This window comes from Phyllostomus discolor, chromosome 4 (genome assembly GCF_004126475.2).
Source record: "Phyllostomus discolor isolate MPI-MPIP mPhyDis1 chromosome 4, mPhyDis1.pri.v3, whole genome shotgun sequence".
Lineage (NCBI taxonomy): Eukaryota > Metazoa > Chordata > Mammalia > Chiroptera > Phyllostomidae > Phyllostomus > Phyllostomus discolor.
Genome location: NC_040906.2, coordinates 122,548,341 through 122,564,643, shown reverse-complemented (window position 1 = coordinate 122,564,643; position 16,303 = coordinate 122,548,341). Strand labels below are relative to the sequence as shown.

Sequence of the window (16,303 nt, the reverse complement as noted above, 5' to 3'; positions counted from 1 at the left end):
TTATAGAGAGCCTTGCACTGCTGGTGAGGTCAAGGTTGGGTTCAATCCTGAAGTGAGCCAGTTGACTCCTCCAGAATCCAAGGTGTGGAGTGCAGCATCTCTCCTGAACCATCTTCTTTAAGGAACCCTGCTCCAGAATACTGTGCTACTAGCAGCAGGGAGGAGAGCATCATCTCTGGCTTGCATCCAGAGCCCTTTAGTGACTGGGACATGTAACTAAATTTACTTACTGGGAAGTAAATTTGATGCCTCATTTCTCAAAAGGGCAAAATAAAGCGAGTGATAAACATGAGCTTTTATTTTGAATCTGGTGAGAAATAGGAGAGTTTGGAATTTAAAAAAAAATTTTAAAAGTACCTAGTGAAAACAAAAGTGTCCATTCTTCTGAGAAGCAAAATTTATTGTATTTATGATGTAACAAAAACATTGTCTATGTTTCGATGAGGGGGAACAAAAAGAAGAAACTTCTTGGCTATAGTTGTTTTTTCCTGTTTGTAGAATTAAACAATATCCATATATCAAAATTCAAGAAACTGAAGATGAAAACGCAAAAAAACACAATGATCTTTATTTATGTAAATCAGATCAACACTAGACAATAAACCAATTTCTACCCATTACCATAACAGTTTGTCTAAAAGAACAGAAAATTCAGATAGCATTCTATCTAGGGTCAAGCGTTTTTTTTTTTTTTACCACCCATTCACAGAGGTATAGATTCACAGATAAATAATCCCAAACTACTTGCTCGCCATATTTACACATTCCCATTAAATTAAGCATAAATAAATATATACAAACTTAACATGGATACCTTCCAGAGCTCTTCTCCTGAAGAGTCAATAGATTGATATTTCTTGATTGTGTGGCAAAACAATGTTAGTGAACTAGAGACCAACTCAACAGAGGAGTCAATTTTGGCATTTAAAGAATAGTTTTCAGTCTACTTTTAAAAGAAAACAAATTAATTTTTATATTTTTCTTCTGTCTTTTTCCCCCTGACAATTTAACAGGCATTGGCCCAGGAGGGAAAAACACCATTTGGGTTCTTGAGGCAACATTGGATGGTTTAGGTTATTTCCTTTCCATATAATGTACCGTGCATACAGCATATCAGATTTGATGACAAATGCTCTATAAACAGTCTCCATCAGAATGTGTTGCCCTTTTAAGTAAGGCTTTGTACTGCAGGAACAGTGTGTAGGTAACTTCAGGGTTTCAGGGTTTCCATTTGACCAAAATTTTCTTAGGATATGAAATAATTGCTTGAGAGAAAGTGTTTTCCTCAGCCAAAGAAAATAAGAGTCTGGTGTTTGAAAAGCCTCCTAGGTTCTTCATGTGGGGGGTGGAGAAAGCTAAGGATGTGGAACCTGACAGGAGGAGAGAAAATGCAAGATAATTGGGGCAAGGCAGGGGTGGGTACATCCCCAGTTTCCGGGAGAAGTTCAAGATTTCTTTGATATAGAATCCTCACCCAGCAGCATCTTTTTTTGCGGGGTAGAGGAGGGGGAGCTCCCGGTGAGACGCACAGTTCCTGTAGGAAGAGGCAGTGGTGCGCACAGAATGGTCAGAAGACCTGTAGAACCTCCAGAGGAACTTGCAAAGTGGAATGTGTGAGGGCAGCACTGCCACATCCTGACTCCTTTCTATCTTGAGCCATTTTGGTTTGAGACCAGGCATTTGGGAAGGGCATGGGGCTGTCTAAATTATCTAAAAAATGGAGGGTGGAGGGAGAGTGGCAGTTCACCTGCTTGGTTTGAAAACGAAGCTCAAAAAGGCTTGCTTTAAATGTTTCCCTTTATTTAAAAGGCCAACTCTTGAGTTAATCCTGTTTATTGATTTATGGGCCCAAGAAAACCAAATCTTTTAATAACTCAATTGTGAGATAAGCATAGAGGGCCTGGCTAACGAAAACAATGGGGGCAGAGGTGTTACATAAAAGAAGTGAGGGAAGGTGAGGAGCCAGTGGGCTGCCACCACTGGGGTCGTGGTGGGGCGGAGGAGACCGGCACTCAGCTCCACTTCGCTGGATGGGGTGGTGGGGCGCACGAATGAATGGCGAAGGGCCACGGAAGTCGTCGTAGCCAAGTTAAGACCATTTCTATCCCATCACCTGCCTTTAGGAGCCTGAGGATGGAGAGTTTTCGTCCTGGCAAAGCCCCGGGAAGCTTCTGGTTCTCTCGACATTTCTAGGGCACTCGCACTCCTGGAGCAGGCGCCCCGAGGTGGCCGCTGGTAGCAAAGGGCCTGGGCAGCGCTGAGACCCCTCTCTGCCTGCAGCCCTTGGGGCGCCGCCCCATTACCTACTGGAGAATGGGGCTATCTCGGTCGCCTTAGCCCTTAAGATCAGACCGAGAGCAGCAAAGGCCCACGCGGCCCGTGGCCCCTGCAGCGGCTGATTCTATGTCCTCAACACGACTGGGTGCGAGTGGCCCCCACGCTCTCAGGACCTGCACAGTAAGAGCAAGGCGCGTCCATCGCGTCCCTCGCACGTCACACGCGTGGGGCGCGTTGCCCTGCAAGGAAAGGAGATGATGGTTTTCAGTGTGGTTTCTCCTGGCCCTTCGCAATCAGAATACATCTAATGCAAACGGCCAGGCCCTCAGACTAAGGCGCAGGCTTCTGAGCTGGAGAGATGGAGTGTCTACATTCTCCATAACGTCTAGTTCCCGACCTTGGTACTGCAACTCTTCTAGGGCTGAGCCTCCAAAAGGAGCTGGCGGTAAATAGGCAGAAGTGAGACACTAACCTATGCTTTGGCCCTCCTGGTGACCTGAAACCAGCTCACTAACTCCCTCCCTTATAAAATGTCAGCGCAAAGATCTCAACACGTTCCTAAACCAAACCCTCCACACCACCCTCCCCTGCCCGCCCACCAAGCCCAAGACCCATCTGGGTGGCAGAACTGAAAGTCCCAGAGGGTCTTTCCTGTAAGCCTTGTGGAACAGATATCTGGGTCTTTATCTTCAAGGGATGTTGCAAAGGCCCTAACTTATACTTTGTATAAAGAGGTGCGGGTATGGATACTAAATTTAGAGACCTAGCTCACACCCCCCCCCCCCACACACACCTGGGGATTTCCCACTGCTTTTGGGAGGGCAGGGACAATGGGTTCAAGTTCTTATTTCATGATAAGGCTCAGGTGAAGCCCCAGAAAGGAGCAGGGCTGCCAGAAGTGAGAAATATTAAATGCATGAAACTTTACTTACTGGGAACAGTCCCAGTGTATCCAGACAGTAAATTCAAAGCTGAAATACATCTTCTTTCACTTTGCATTATTTTACCATTATATGCCAAAACAAGTGCACGCTGGGGGGTGGGGCGAAATGCCTCATTCATAGAGCATCTTGTAAGGAAGCAATTTTTGCCTAGACATGGAAGCTTGCACCACCCTTCTCCCCATGACCACTCCCAAAGCTGCTCATTTGCCCGCCAAAACAGCAATCGCCAAGGAGCCCGAGGAAATAGAATCCATTTTAATGACAAGGTAATATTGTTAAAATATTGAACTCAAGAACCCTTATTTTTTCTTCCCTAAAATTCATTTTGCAGCTCACCCTGTCCCCCAGAACTTTGTGTGAGGTATCTGTTAGCAAAACTAGACTCAAAGAGCGATCAACTGAGCCACTTTAAATATTATTGGAGCTCTTTAAAGAAGTGCACTGCAGACTGATGTAAACACAGGCTTGATCTTAAAAAGGGATCAGATTTTTTTTTTCTCTGTATTATAGTTTGTGTAGGAAGCCCCAGTCCTCTTTGAAGAAGCTCATAAACCATGCGGGCAAAGCTTTGGAAAACAGAAGAGAATTGAAATGGTACATACCCCTCCGAAGGAATTACATACTAATCAACGTATTCATTTTTTTTTTACTATTATACTCAAAATTGGTAGATGACACAAATATTATAACAAATGCGAGATTCTCTGTATGCTGATGCTGGCAAGGCTGGGAACTAGTAACATTTCTGAAAGGAACTGATGATGAGTCTGAATCAACTTATTGGTCCGGATTCTCCTCAGCTGCGGAAGCCTCTGCCTGGCGGCGCCACCAAAAGCTGCAGCCACCGCCTGCATCTCCGCGGGCCTCCTGCCGCGCCCGCCCTCGCCCTCCCTAAGTATGCGCACAGCCGGCGGGGGGGGGGGGGGGGTGGTAGGGGGAATGCTGGGCACCGGTGAGTTTAAAACGCGGGCGGGCGGGGCGGGACCGAGGCGACTGAAATACACTGCAAAAGGGCTAACCACACTCGCGTTCATCCCGGAAGATTCCCGTGACAGCTTGAGGAGGGGAAGGCAACGTAGAAAAGGGTACTTGGAAGAGGAGTGAGGTGAGGGGAAAGGGCGGGGACTGCGAGACAGTATCCTAAAAAAATATTAAAAATTAAAAAGTTCGTGCGTCTCAGTCAACCAGCTGTCAAAGCACTGACACCAACAGTTCTCCGATTTTCTTCCAATAAGTTAGCGTTTTCTCATGTTTAGTCTTACGTTTATTTTCCAAAGGGGAAAAAAATCATGGTTTTCTTTTATTATCAGTATTACTAAGCTCGAAAGAACCGAAGTGGACAATCCGGACGGTTGTCTCCAAGTGTATCTTGAAATAGACACTGAGAACCGATACTGTTGCTCCGTTGTGCGCCTCAGTTTTTAAGTTACTTAGCTTTTTTTTGTTTTAATTTTGATTGTATGTGTATTCTACCTAATATAATTCTTCCAAAGCCAATCCAATATTTTAAAGCTAAAATTATTTTTTTCTGTTTTCCTTTTGTATTTAAAACATTTTTTTTTCCTTTTAAACATTTTTCATTTCCTGTGTTTCTCCTCCTTGTCGCCAGTTTTACTACCTGGGCCTTCCCCAGACGTGTGCCTGTTAGTGGTGGTGTTGTTCAAGAACATCTTGTCCATGCCTTTGAGCGCCTCGGTGAGATAGTTCTGCAGGGCCGTGAGCGCGGCGCAAATGGCCGGGGCGCCGAAGCCGTGCGTGATGAGGCTGAAGTGCGTGAGGCAGCTCTGGATCCCGGGCTCCAGGATAGGGCTGGGCCTGCTGTTGCCTATGGGCGTCCGGTCCTGAGCCAGCAGATCTGTGAATTCTTTACAAAGTTGCCTGCAGAGGGGTGGGAGAGGAACAGGGGAAAAAAAAAATCACCCTTAGTGTCCTTGTCATTGGCATTAGAAAGGGGAAGCTCACACAAGCCCAGAGGCGCCCGCTCACCGTAGAGCCGAAGAGCGAGGCTAATGTGAGCGATTCCGCTCTGTTTCCTCTGCCAGCGCTCGCCCTTCTAGAGCAGCTGGGGCTGGAAGGAAAGCAAGCGGGGGTGGGGAGATTACGCACCCCTCTCATCCTAAAGTCTAGCAGCCCCTACCCTCCACCTTCCAGTCTTTTTTCCTTCATTCCAGGACCCTATAACCGTGCTTTGGGACATCCGCTAGGCTTTGGCAATTGATTTTGAATATTCAGTAATTTTTTAGCTCTAACCTGGCAATTCATTTAAAAACCCTTTCTCCTCCTCTCCCTTGCCTCTCTTAGTGATCAGGCTCAAAAAGCCTTGAAAGATTTAGGCCCCTCGGCCACAAGCCTGTCCCTAGCACAGAAGCAGATTGCTGGAGCCTTGCATGGCCCAGGGCAAGCAACTGTTTATTGCAGAAGAGAATGCTGATTCCATTCAAAGCAAAAATCTGTTTACCTGCAGTATTTGGGAAGGGAGGCATTCCCCTCCCCCCCTTTTTTCTTTCAAGTGTAGGTGACTGAAAATCTTTGTACAACAGAATTGTTGTCAATATAAAAGGATTCCTACATTGTTTAAATAAAACCTAAAGGTAGATGGTTAAGACACAGGGGAGGGTAGATTTTTATTTGTTTAAGTTTTTTTTTTTTTTCCTCAAGGCACCTACCATTTAGAGGAATCTCCCAGTCTTAGAAATCCTGTGGGCCTAACTATGGATTGGGCTTATTTGAGAAAGTTTTAATATAAGTGGTGGACAGGAGAATTTTAGCCCTGAAGGTACAATGGCTTCACTCTGCCGGCAGTCAGAGGCATGGCATCCCAAAAGCCACAGCCTTTTACCAACTGGCGGGCTCATCCCCTCAGCCTGCCTCCATCAGTGGTGGGTGGTGAGAAAAGAAAAACTACAGAAGTCCAGTCCCAGGCCCCCTTGGAATAACCTGACACCTGGTGACACCTGGCAACACCTGGCCTGGCCAACACGTAACAGGGGCAGGCACCTGGAGGCCAATATGAGTGACCTTCAGGCATCCTTTCCCAGGAGATTACCACCAGGAAGAGGAATGGCTAATTTAGAGAATACCTCCTCCCCCACCCCCAGGTGCAGCAGCTGAACGATTTTTGGTTTTAAGGCTGGTGGGTAAAGAACACGAACAAGCATCCTCTCTCTACCCTCTTTCCACTGGTGTCTCCATTCAAAATGCACACATACATCCTCACACCCAGGAAGAAACTGGTAACAGTTGTGACCTAAAGAGGGCGCTTCTTTAAATCAGAGGTACCTCAGAATCACCTGTGGGGTTCAAATGTACACATCCAGGCCTCCACCGCTACTGATTCCAATTCGGGAGGCTTGGGTCTAGGTTCACAAATAAATATCTTGAAAAAGCTCCCCAGATGATTCTGACACTCACCCCAGGTTAACGAGTGCTGGCCTAAGAGAGCCACAAGGTTTCAAAGGTGAAAGTTACAAGCATTCCTTAGGGAAATGTCATTTGTGGAATTCTGTCATCTAATTTATACAGTTTGGTTTTATCCCGCCCCCCCCCCAAAGTACCTTTACCATTTTATAAGGCACCAATTGGTCCCCCACCACCAGACACCAGGGTAGGGAGCAGGAAGGCAATTTACTGACAAAGATCTATTATATTTCAAGTGTTACATCAGAGGAAAACCTTGTAAAAACAGGATGGGTGCCAGGTTTTGATCGTTGGAAGAGATGGTTAAAGTCTTTCCTTAAGTTTGTACTCATTACCGAAGTGCCAAAAAGGAAATTCTGAACTGGGGAGAACAAATGCTTAGAGTCAAACATTTTAAATCTTCAAAGCCCAAACCAGGGTCTGTAAGCAATTAAAGTTCTGGGACATTAATATTTTTTGACCCTGCGGAAAGGGGCAATCAAATTCCAATCACGTCTCAAAAACATCTGGACAAATTTGAGCAAATGATTTTTCAGCCTTCCATATATTTCTTTAAATTACGCTGTCAACGGAACAAACCGCGTCCTCCAGCACTAAATAAATGAGCGCCGCTGTTTGGGCCGCGCCTGCAAGAGAAACGTGCGGGCGCACGCAGCGCCGCCCACTGCAGGCCTTCGCTGGCCATAAAACACCAACAATATGACACGGAAGCCAAAGACAGGAGTAAATCAAATAAATAGAAAACCCACTGTAAAAGTTCAAATGAGCTCTAGACCTAAATTTAGCCAGAGATTTACTATTTTCCCCTCTGGAGTTGTAGTAAATTTTATGTCTGTGGAAGATGCCAAACTGCAACGTTGGAAAGAGTAATTAGAGCTGCGGGTAGGGATGGGCACACGTGGGTGACATAAAGACACTCGAGCGAGCACACGTGGCTGTGTGGCGGTGACACAGAGAGGTGAAACCCAGGCAGAAATATGCATGTAGATATCCATGGAATAACTTGAATAAGACCCACCTGGAAAAGATCTGCCTGATATCCCCAGGGTTGGAGATGAGAAATCTAAAAAGCCTGAATTCAGTTCGTAAAGCTATCCTCCTCCAGAAACTTGGAAAAGAGGAGGCAGAGACAAACCCACAGCCCACAATCAACTGGCGGGGGGCAGAGGCCGGATGGAGGGAGCTGAGGGGAGGGACAGCGGGCTGAGAGGGAGGGCTTCCTAGCCAGCAATAGACAGGATGCCAACCAATGCTACTTCTACCGCTGATCCCTCTCTCTGCCCAAAAAAGGAGGTCGTCTGCACTGCCCTGCCCTCCACCTTCTCCCAAGCCAGGTGAGTCAGCAGGGTAGAAGTCTGGGATTTTCGACACTCACTTGGTGGCCAGCAGCATATTCTTTCGGGAGTGCAGGTCACTGGGGTCCGTGTGCTGCCGGTTCAAATACTCGGAAACAGCTTTGGCAGGAAACTCTGTTTCGCAGATGTATCCAAAATCCCGAGCTAAGTGAACAGCTTCTCCTGAAAAAATAAAATAAAATAAAAAGCAGCAGAGGTAATAATCAGCACTCAGTCCCTCATCCCTGGGCAGGAGAGCCTCCCTGGTCAATTATTATTTACAGAAGAAACCAACTATTGGGGGTGGGGGGAGCAAAGGTGTGACAAATGCCTGAAATAAAAATGATTCTCAGGCTGTAGTTGAAGTTGATAGAAGAAACTTTGCTCCTGCTTCTCTTTCCACACTCTCCCTGATCATCCTTTCAGCCAAGTCCTAGTCTGACATTTCCTGAGTAGCTTCAGGTCTCCCACACCCAATGCTTTGTCTTAAGGGTAACTGGATGGATATATCCAGGAGCCACCTTAGGAATGCACCTAGACACCAGGCTAGATATTCAAGCCAGATACCACTTTCTTGGTAGCATCTGTTATACCATTTTAAATAAATGTAAAAGTCTTCCTATCTTTTGTATCTTCCTGTAATTGTATTGGAGGAAAATATCTTATTAATAACTAATATATTCAAACATAAATTTGTATGTATAGATGTCTACATATATTAAAGATTATGTGTAAAATGTATATGGAGTGAGTAAATATCATCCCCAATCTCTTTTTAACCAGCAGTGAAATATTTATTTTTCCTTGCCTGTTACCAGCTAGTTAGTTTTCAGGTTTCTTTTCAGAGTTCTCTGTCATCATCCTCCTACTTAAGGACTTTCCTCTGTACAAAGGTGACATGGCAGCGATAGAAAACTTAGATATCTGAGAGATTCCTCAGCTTATGTGGAAGCCTCTCTCATATAAGGCATTATTACCCTTTAAAGCACAGCCTCGGGGATTCCAGGGAAGTTCCCACACATGAGAAAGAAATATGTTGAATTATCCCACAGCTACATTATTTTTAAGGACCATATCTCACTTTAAATCATCATTATGACAGTAACAACAGAAGACTTCAGACATGGTGCTTAGAATAATTCATAAAACTGAAAACTGGCAACAAAATATTGGAATTCCAATCTCCTCCCTTCTCCATCCAAATCTTTGTCTTGGGCTGAGATTACCTTGACTGCTTTTCAAAATGGGGATTGTGATATTACCAATTCCCTGAAGGGTGAAAAGTTAAACCCCCAGGCTGAGAGTCGACTACTAATAAGTGTGGTCTGGTTATTTAGTGACTGTAGCCCCTGGAGAGGAAGTTTGGGCCAGGCAACTTTGCCTCAGAGCTGGCAAAATGCAGTGCCTATACATGTGAAGACTTCATAGTTGCTGCTTAAATATTCTAACATCTCTTCCTCCAAAAACCAGGTCCCCAGAGGAGTGTCATTATATCTCACCCACGAAAACAGAAGGAAAAAACCTACCTGTTAGACTCTAGAGATAATTCTACAACTTCCTCCATTAAGGCTATCTGGCTGTATTTCCTATCTTTTCCCCATCCCACAAATTCAAAAGCAGATCCTCTTGGTCTCGACGGTGCAGGAGGACCTCTTTATTAGATACTATAAATATCATCCCCAATCTCAAAAGGATGAGCAAATCACACTGTTTGTTATAATTATGTCCCTTTAATTGACAACTGATGAATCTACACTGAAGATCATACATGACTCCCTCCATGTTTCTTCACCTCCCGCCCAATCTTCTAGGCATCATGGGCCTTACTAAATTGTATTTCAATAACAATAAGTCCCACTTAATCAATCAGCAAGATATAGGGCTCTGGTAGTGACAGGAGTTTTAAAATAGCCATTAGGGATTATGAACAGTTTCATAAATAGACAATGTGTTTTCCACTACTGATGCAGAGGTAAAATGTGGGGAGGAGAAGTGGTATACAATAGATTGCTGTTTACAGTTACTCTTGCAAGAGTTCAGAGGGTATTTCAGACACTCTGTCCTGTACCTGGCCACAGAAGTGACCCCTGCACTGGCTTGGATGCTGGACCTGAGTACTCTTCACAGCAAAGGGACCTTCACACACTCCTTTGGCCTCCCTACAATTGCTGGCTTCCTCTAAGTAAAAAGACCTTTGAACTTCCCTCACACAGTCACTTGACACCCACTCACAAGGGCACAACAATTGCAATGATTTCCAGTTAATCATGAAATGTGTAAAATGTCAGTCTTCAGCTGACAGTTAAGCTCAGCTGCTTCGTGAAATGGCCACACGTCTTGCTTACCTTCCACCAGGGAGGTGAGTAACGTGACATTTGCTGCTTTGCGCCTGCCCGCGGGTAAATTCAAACCGATTTTTTCTAGCCTTTCTCGCAAAGATCTCCCCCCATTTTTCGATTTGGCTCTGAAATTGCAAGAATTAACATTCTGATTAACCTCCGAGTGTTCCTGAAACAAAGTTTAGGCTTAGCAATCTAAAGCCCAGTGGAGCTTGAAGAGGTTTTAACTTGAGGTTAGCACATTTCCTCCACCCCCCCCCTTCCTTTTGGTTATTTGCTGATAGTTTGCTGAGGTTTGCTTAATTTCTGCAATACAGAGCATTTAAAAAAATGAGTGTTTTCTTTTTTTATCTCATGAGAAAAATGATAGCAGATGGGAATAATTACTGTGTAGGTTGTGGGTCTAGAGAAGGTAGAAGTTGCACGTGCACACACACCAGCTCTTTCCTTGTCACAGAGCCAGTTAGGTGAGCAGTAACTGGGCGAGCACAAACGTGCAGAAAAGAGGAAAGAACTGGGTGGTTCAGAGACTAGAAGGCACTAGCTGAAACAGGTGGGCTTTGCAAGGAAGAGGTCAAGAGTCGCTATAAAAGGGAGTCGGGTTAAAAGGGAAAGGAAGACTGAAACATGAAACTAATGGTGATGGTAATCATAACTGTAAAACTAACACTTTAGGGAGTTTAGTTATGTGATAAGCACTTTATATTATCTCACTTAATCTCATAGCAAGTTTTATGTACACACGCTCAAGGCCCGGGGGTGATTGAAAGAAACTTCCATACTCGGGGGCTCAAAGGACTCACTTGAAAACTGAACCCAAGTGGAGCACAGCTACAGGAAGCAAAGTGAGAAAAGCCTGTGGATCACACTCTTACTTCCTCCCAAGGCTCTCCCTTGGCAAAGGTGCTAAGGTAGGGCAAAAACACAAGAAAAGAACCAGTGACTGGGACCTCTCTTTCTGTACCGTTTCCAGAGCCACTTTTAGGATAGAAAGGGACTTTCAATACCTGAAATAGGCTACCTAGAAAAGTCCATCTCATACAATGTCACCTTCATATCAGGGGCACTAACAAAGAGTTCAGGAGTTGGCAGGGACTTTTGGGGAAGCTTTAAATTCTAAGATAAAAGCCATCGCCTCCTCCATTTTCCACAAGTAGTTTATGGACTGTCTTCCTCCAATATAGGGGAGCATCTTAATGGTCCCAAGGAATAACAATTAATACTTCTAAAGTGATATTGTTTTTATTGGCGACAGTATTGCTGAAGAAAGGAGGTCGCAAATCTGGAACAGTGTTTTCCAGACTGTGGAGTGCAGTGCATTGGTGGATTGTGACCAGCTTAGCCGCCAACTACAATTTAATAAAATAGATTAATCAGAGTACACTGCAAAGGGTTACTCCGTGAAACTTCGGTTCTAGATAAGTGTGTGTAGCTTCTCAGTCACTCAGGAGAGATTGCCCTGGAAGAGTCCTAAGGATAGGAGAGAGCTGCAGGCTGGACCCAGACACCGGAAAGGGGAAGGTTCCCACTGCTGCACACCGGAGGGTGAGGCAGAGAGCACGTGCGCGGCGCGGGCCTGCGGCCGGGTTTGCGCGCTGGGCCGGGAGCGCGCGGCAGCGGCGACTCCCCGTGCGCCCTGCGCCGGGGGCCGCCCAGTTGCTAGGCAACCGCGTCCCGCTTCCAGGCGGTTTCTGCGCCAGCCCTCTTCTACCACCCCGTAAAAACTAGTTTGGGGGAGCTTTACCTTCTGAGGACGCCGCCGAGGAGAGACGCATTGAGGCATTCAGGGGGCGAAAGCCGTCTTTGAACTTCCCCCACCGTTACTTTGTACTTTGAAGTTGAACTGAGCAGAGACAGACGGCCAGGGACTGAGCAAAACACCTCGCCGGTGTTGACGGACATGCCTCCCAGGAAGCCATCTTTATTCATCATCAGAGAAGTCACAGATTTGGGAGGAACTGGAACTAGAGAGAGAAAAAAAATGCCATAAAGGTGACCGGTTTCGACTCCGGTGACCGGCTGACAGAATGTGTCGGTGCGTGAGCAGGGACGAGGCCACAGGACCGGCGCTAAGTGGGACGCTGGAGGAGGAAGTGTTTGTTCCAGTGGTGCTGCGGTGCGTTCAGAGCACTGTGTGCAAATGGAAAAGCCGTTACTCTTCTGGAAATTTACCCCATGTGTGTGGAGACATCTGAGTGTCGCTTCCCACGCCCTGATCGAGACACAAATCAATAAAACATGCAACCAGAGTTTGGATTGTGCTCTGAAACCAGGCAAATCCTATTCCATAACATGCTGACTGTGTGACCTTAGACATCTCACCGAACCTCTCTGAATCTTGGTTTCCTCATCAGTCGCCTGAGGGTAACCACATATGGTGGTGAAACCTGAAGGTGATTATCACTATGAATGATAGAAAATGGTAATGCCAAGGATCTTTATGGGAGCCCCTCCCTCTTTTCCCGTTGGAGAGGATCATCGCTGGAGCGGATCAGGAGGGTAGGCCCATCGCATGCTGTGCCCAAGAACAGCCGAGTAATAATAGAGTAATAATACCGTTAGGAGGGAAGGCTGGCCCCAAAAGGGCTGCTCGTTCCTCTAAAGTGGATCTCAGTCTTGCCTACATCATAACAACAGATTCATTTAGAAATGAGCCCAAATGCTTCTCTCCAGTGAAAGCAATTCTGCAGTGACATGAATTTTGTTTACAAATTAACATAAAGCAAAGCACCGGCTGGTGATTGTTTGGAGCAGTTATGATTTACAACAGGTGCCCTGATCAATCAACCAATCACTCTAATTCATATGAGCTGCAGTCTTGCCTTGCCCCAGTTGTTTCATTTCGGCAAGTAATTGATAACAAACCGCACTCAAGGTATGTTTTATGCAGAAGTTAATAAGAGCTGACAGCTGGTTGCCACTGCTACCCAGGCACACTCAGTCTCTCCAGCCTGTATTTCTGTTTAATTGTTTCAGTGTCATCTGTACCTCAGGAAGAGGCGGGGCTCAGGAGAACCAGAAGACCGGGAATGAGGAACAGTGAATGGTCAATCTCCCAGTGCCCTGGCGACTCTCGCTCCCTTGGACTTCTACACTGCTATACCCCACTTTCTTTCTGCAGGCTCTACAAGCTACTGGGCAGTCAACTTTCCCTCCTGACTTGCCCTGCACTTTAGCTTCTTCCACTGGGTTATGAAGCCTCCAGATATTGAAACAGTCCAGGGGATTTAGTGAAACATGCATCTGGCATGAAAAAGGAGGCTTCCATCCCCCCTCTTTTTTTCTTTTTTTAAAAAAATATTTTATTTATTTATTTTTAGAGAGGGAAGGGAAGGAGATAGAGAGAGAGAAACATCAATGTGTGGTTGCTGGGAGTCATGGCCTGCAACCTAGGCATGTACCCTGACTGGGAATTGAACCTGTGACACTTTGGTTCGCAGCCCACACTCAATCCACTGAGCTATGCCAGCTAGGGCCCCACTCTTAATAAAGACTCCATCTCACCCTGTAATCCTGGTTGTGGAAAGAGATGCTCTTTTGGCCATCTGGAGCCTAGAACTCTATATGTCAAACAAGTTGTATAATTTCCCTTGTATAGAACAAACGAGCCAACACAATATTTTTGTAACAGCTTATTCTCTACCACAGATTCCAGACCTCCACGATTGTTTAGAGACTCCTAAAAGCCAGTTAGGCCCCAAATCTTTCAGATATTATTAACTGTACTGAGCATTTTACAAAGACGTGGAAAAGGGCTTTTCTAGGATGGTAGGTATGCAAACTGCAGCATTCCCTTTTGCTATTCCTTAGCAGATGTTTTCAGATTTCTGGCTCTGTCCTTGGAAACCAAGATCTTGTTCCAGGGCAGATGAATGACACTAGGTAACAGAGTGGATCTTGCCCACGACATGGTGGTGGTGGTGAAGTTACACAGGGGCTTCCTTCCTACCCCCTCCCCTTATCATATTCGCATCAGTGACGTTGCTTCTCATATGAGTGGACCAATGAAAAATTGAAGTGTGAGTGTTAATCAAATTTGAGCAAACTATGGAGTTAAAGTCACTTTATAGACAGTGTTTGGGGTGGGAACATCTATAATTTAATTCTTTTTAACAGCATCCACATCTGTTTTAATCTATCTCATTGCTCACAGCAGTTCTGATGTCCATATTTCAGATTCATATTTGAGCACTATAAACAATTTATGGTCATGGGAACTGACATTAGATAGCATTGGAACACTGTTCTCCAAAATATAGATGGCCCTTTGTATTTTCAACAAGGTATGAACTATAGGAATAAAGTATATAAAAATCTCATATTTGAACTCAGCAACATTTTTACATTCAAATACTAATATTTTAACAGAAAAAAACCCCACTAAGCTAAAAGCAGTAAATTTAGTTCCTAGTTCCCAGATAACTGAATACCTCCTGAGGATTGGAATTTTATCTGCTTCTCAAAGTCCCAGATGCCAAATCTCTTCAAAAAGCCAGGCCTTTAGAGACACTTTATAACCTGCCCTCTAATTTCACTATTGCTAATTTTCTGATTTATCTGGCAAGAGCTATTTCCTTTGGGGAATGTATATTGCTCCTTCCTGTGGGCTGTACCTTCCTTTCTGCATATACATCATCACCTAAATATCACCAATCCAGTTCGCTTCTGTCAACACACTGCTGTCTGGGGGGGGGGGGGGGGGCTGTTTTTTTTTTTTTTCATCCCCAGACAACTATTTGAACAGACATGCTTCAGATGTTTCCATTTTTTAATTTAAGCATCAATCATATTCCTATCCTCTATTTCCTCATCCTCAGGTTATAATCCTCTTTTCCACCCTGACCTTAGCACTGGTCACCTAGACTAGAGCCCAACACATTTCCTGTCCCAACTTTCCTTTAAGTCCATCGTGGCACTGTTATCATCTACCTTCCCCTCCACTCTCACATCTGTTTAGCTCAGCTGATTAACCCTATATTTTATTCTTGGTCTTTCCCCTTCTGCTTTCCTCCAGTTTATCAATAAACCCAGAAAGCAACAAGGCCTGGTTGATTTGTTAGTAATTATGAGCACACTGTTCCTGCTCACGGAACCCAGAGATGACTAAGATAGGTTTAAAGCGACAGCAGGAAATGGTAAGGAAATGGAGCATAGCAAAACTCAGCGTGAAGCTTTCAGTTCTTTACATGTTTACAATTTTCTGTGCATACATTAAAACTGTTTTTTTTTTTTTTACCCTCTTCAGTTCTCAGTTGGGTAGCAGAGCTAACTTCTGGATGGAACACCCTCAATACTTGCACTCCTCCTCCATTTTCCCTTGCATTTTGGGGGGGAGAGAAGAAAAAGGTTTAAAAACTAATCAAATATTTCATTACAGTGACTGGAGTTTTATTTAAGGAAGACAAGAAAAACTGCTTAGATAAAATATAATTTGTTAATGGAGTACATAGAGCCAAAGTGTTAATAGACTAGCTCTTAATCTGTATTCTTTAAACTTAAGTATGAAATTGTAGCTTTGAGATCTTTGTGTCTGCCTGGAAACATATCCTCTGTGAATCTGATCTGCTGGTGGGAGAAAAGAGGAGAAATAGATTCAAGGGTTAAGTCCTTCAGAAAAGTATATGGACTTAAGTATATAAACTATACCAGGAATCTTCCAGGAGGTTGAGTATTGCTTGAAATAATTACTTCTCACCAGCAAAGCACACCTTTCCCTATACTTGCATTGTGTCTCATCTACCTGAGGGTTAAATTATATATATATATATATATATATATATATATATATATATATATATATAAATAATCTCAAGTGTATAAATGTAAATTCTGAAATCCTGGAAAGAAAAATAAAAGGATTCCCACAAAGAAAGCTGGAACATAAAAAAGCTACAAACATCCACTGTTGGCAACCTTTAGGGGTCAAGTCTAAGAGGCTGGAAACTGAGTTTGGTCCCATCACTTACTTGACATGTGGGTCCTTGAGAAAGTC

At 44.6% G+C, this 16,303-nt stretch overlaps 1 protein-coding gene across 6 annotated transcripts in view; it reads right to left on the bottom strand.

Moving 5' to 3' along the window:
• Window positions 1-547: 547 nt before the first annotated feature.
• Window positions 548-16,303, bottom strand: part of TFAP2B (transcription factor AP-2 beta) — a 29,718-nt gene continuing 13,962 nt past the window's right edge. For 2 of the 6 annotated variants that reach the window (XM_036024226.1, XM_028508770.2), the window contains 5 exons: window positions 12,056-12,275; window positions 10,318-10,436; window positions 8,014-8,155; window positions 4,840-5,099; window positions 548-2,516 (listed from right to left, as the gene is read on the bottom strand). In XM_036024226.1, the coding sequence (XP_035880119.1) occupies window positions 2,494-2,516; window positions 4,840-5,099; window positions 8,014-8,155; window positions 10,318-10,436; window positions 12,056-12,275 (764 nt within the window). In that variant the 3' untranslated portion in view covers window positions 548-2,493. Of the gene's footprint in view, window positions 5,100-8,013; window positions 8,156-10,317; window positions 10,437-12,055; window positions 12,276-16,303 lie in introns of all 6 variants that reach the window. The other 4 variants (XM_028508767.2, XM_036024227.1, XM_036024224.1 and 1 more) reach the window with 3 other exon arrangements.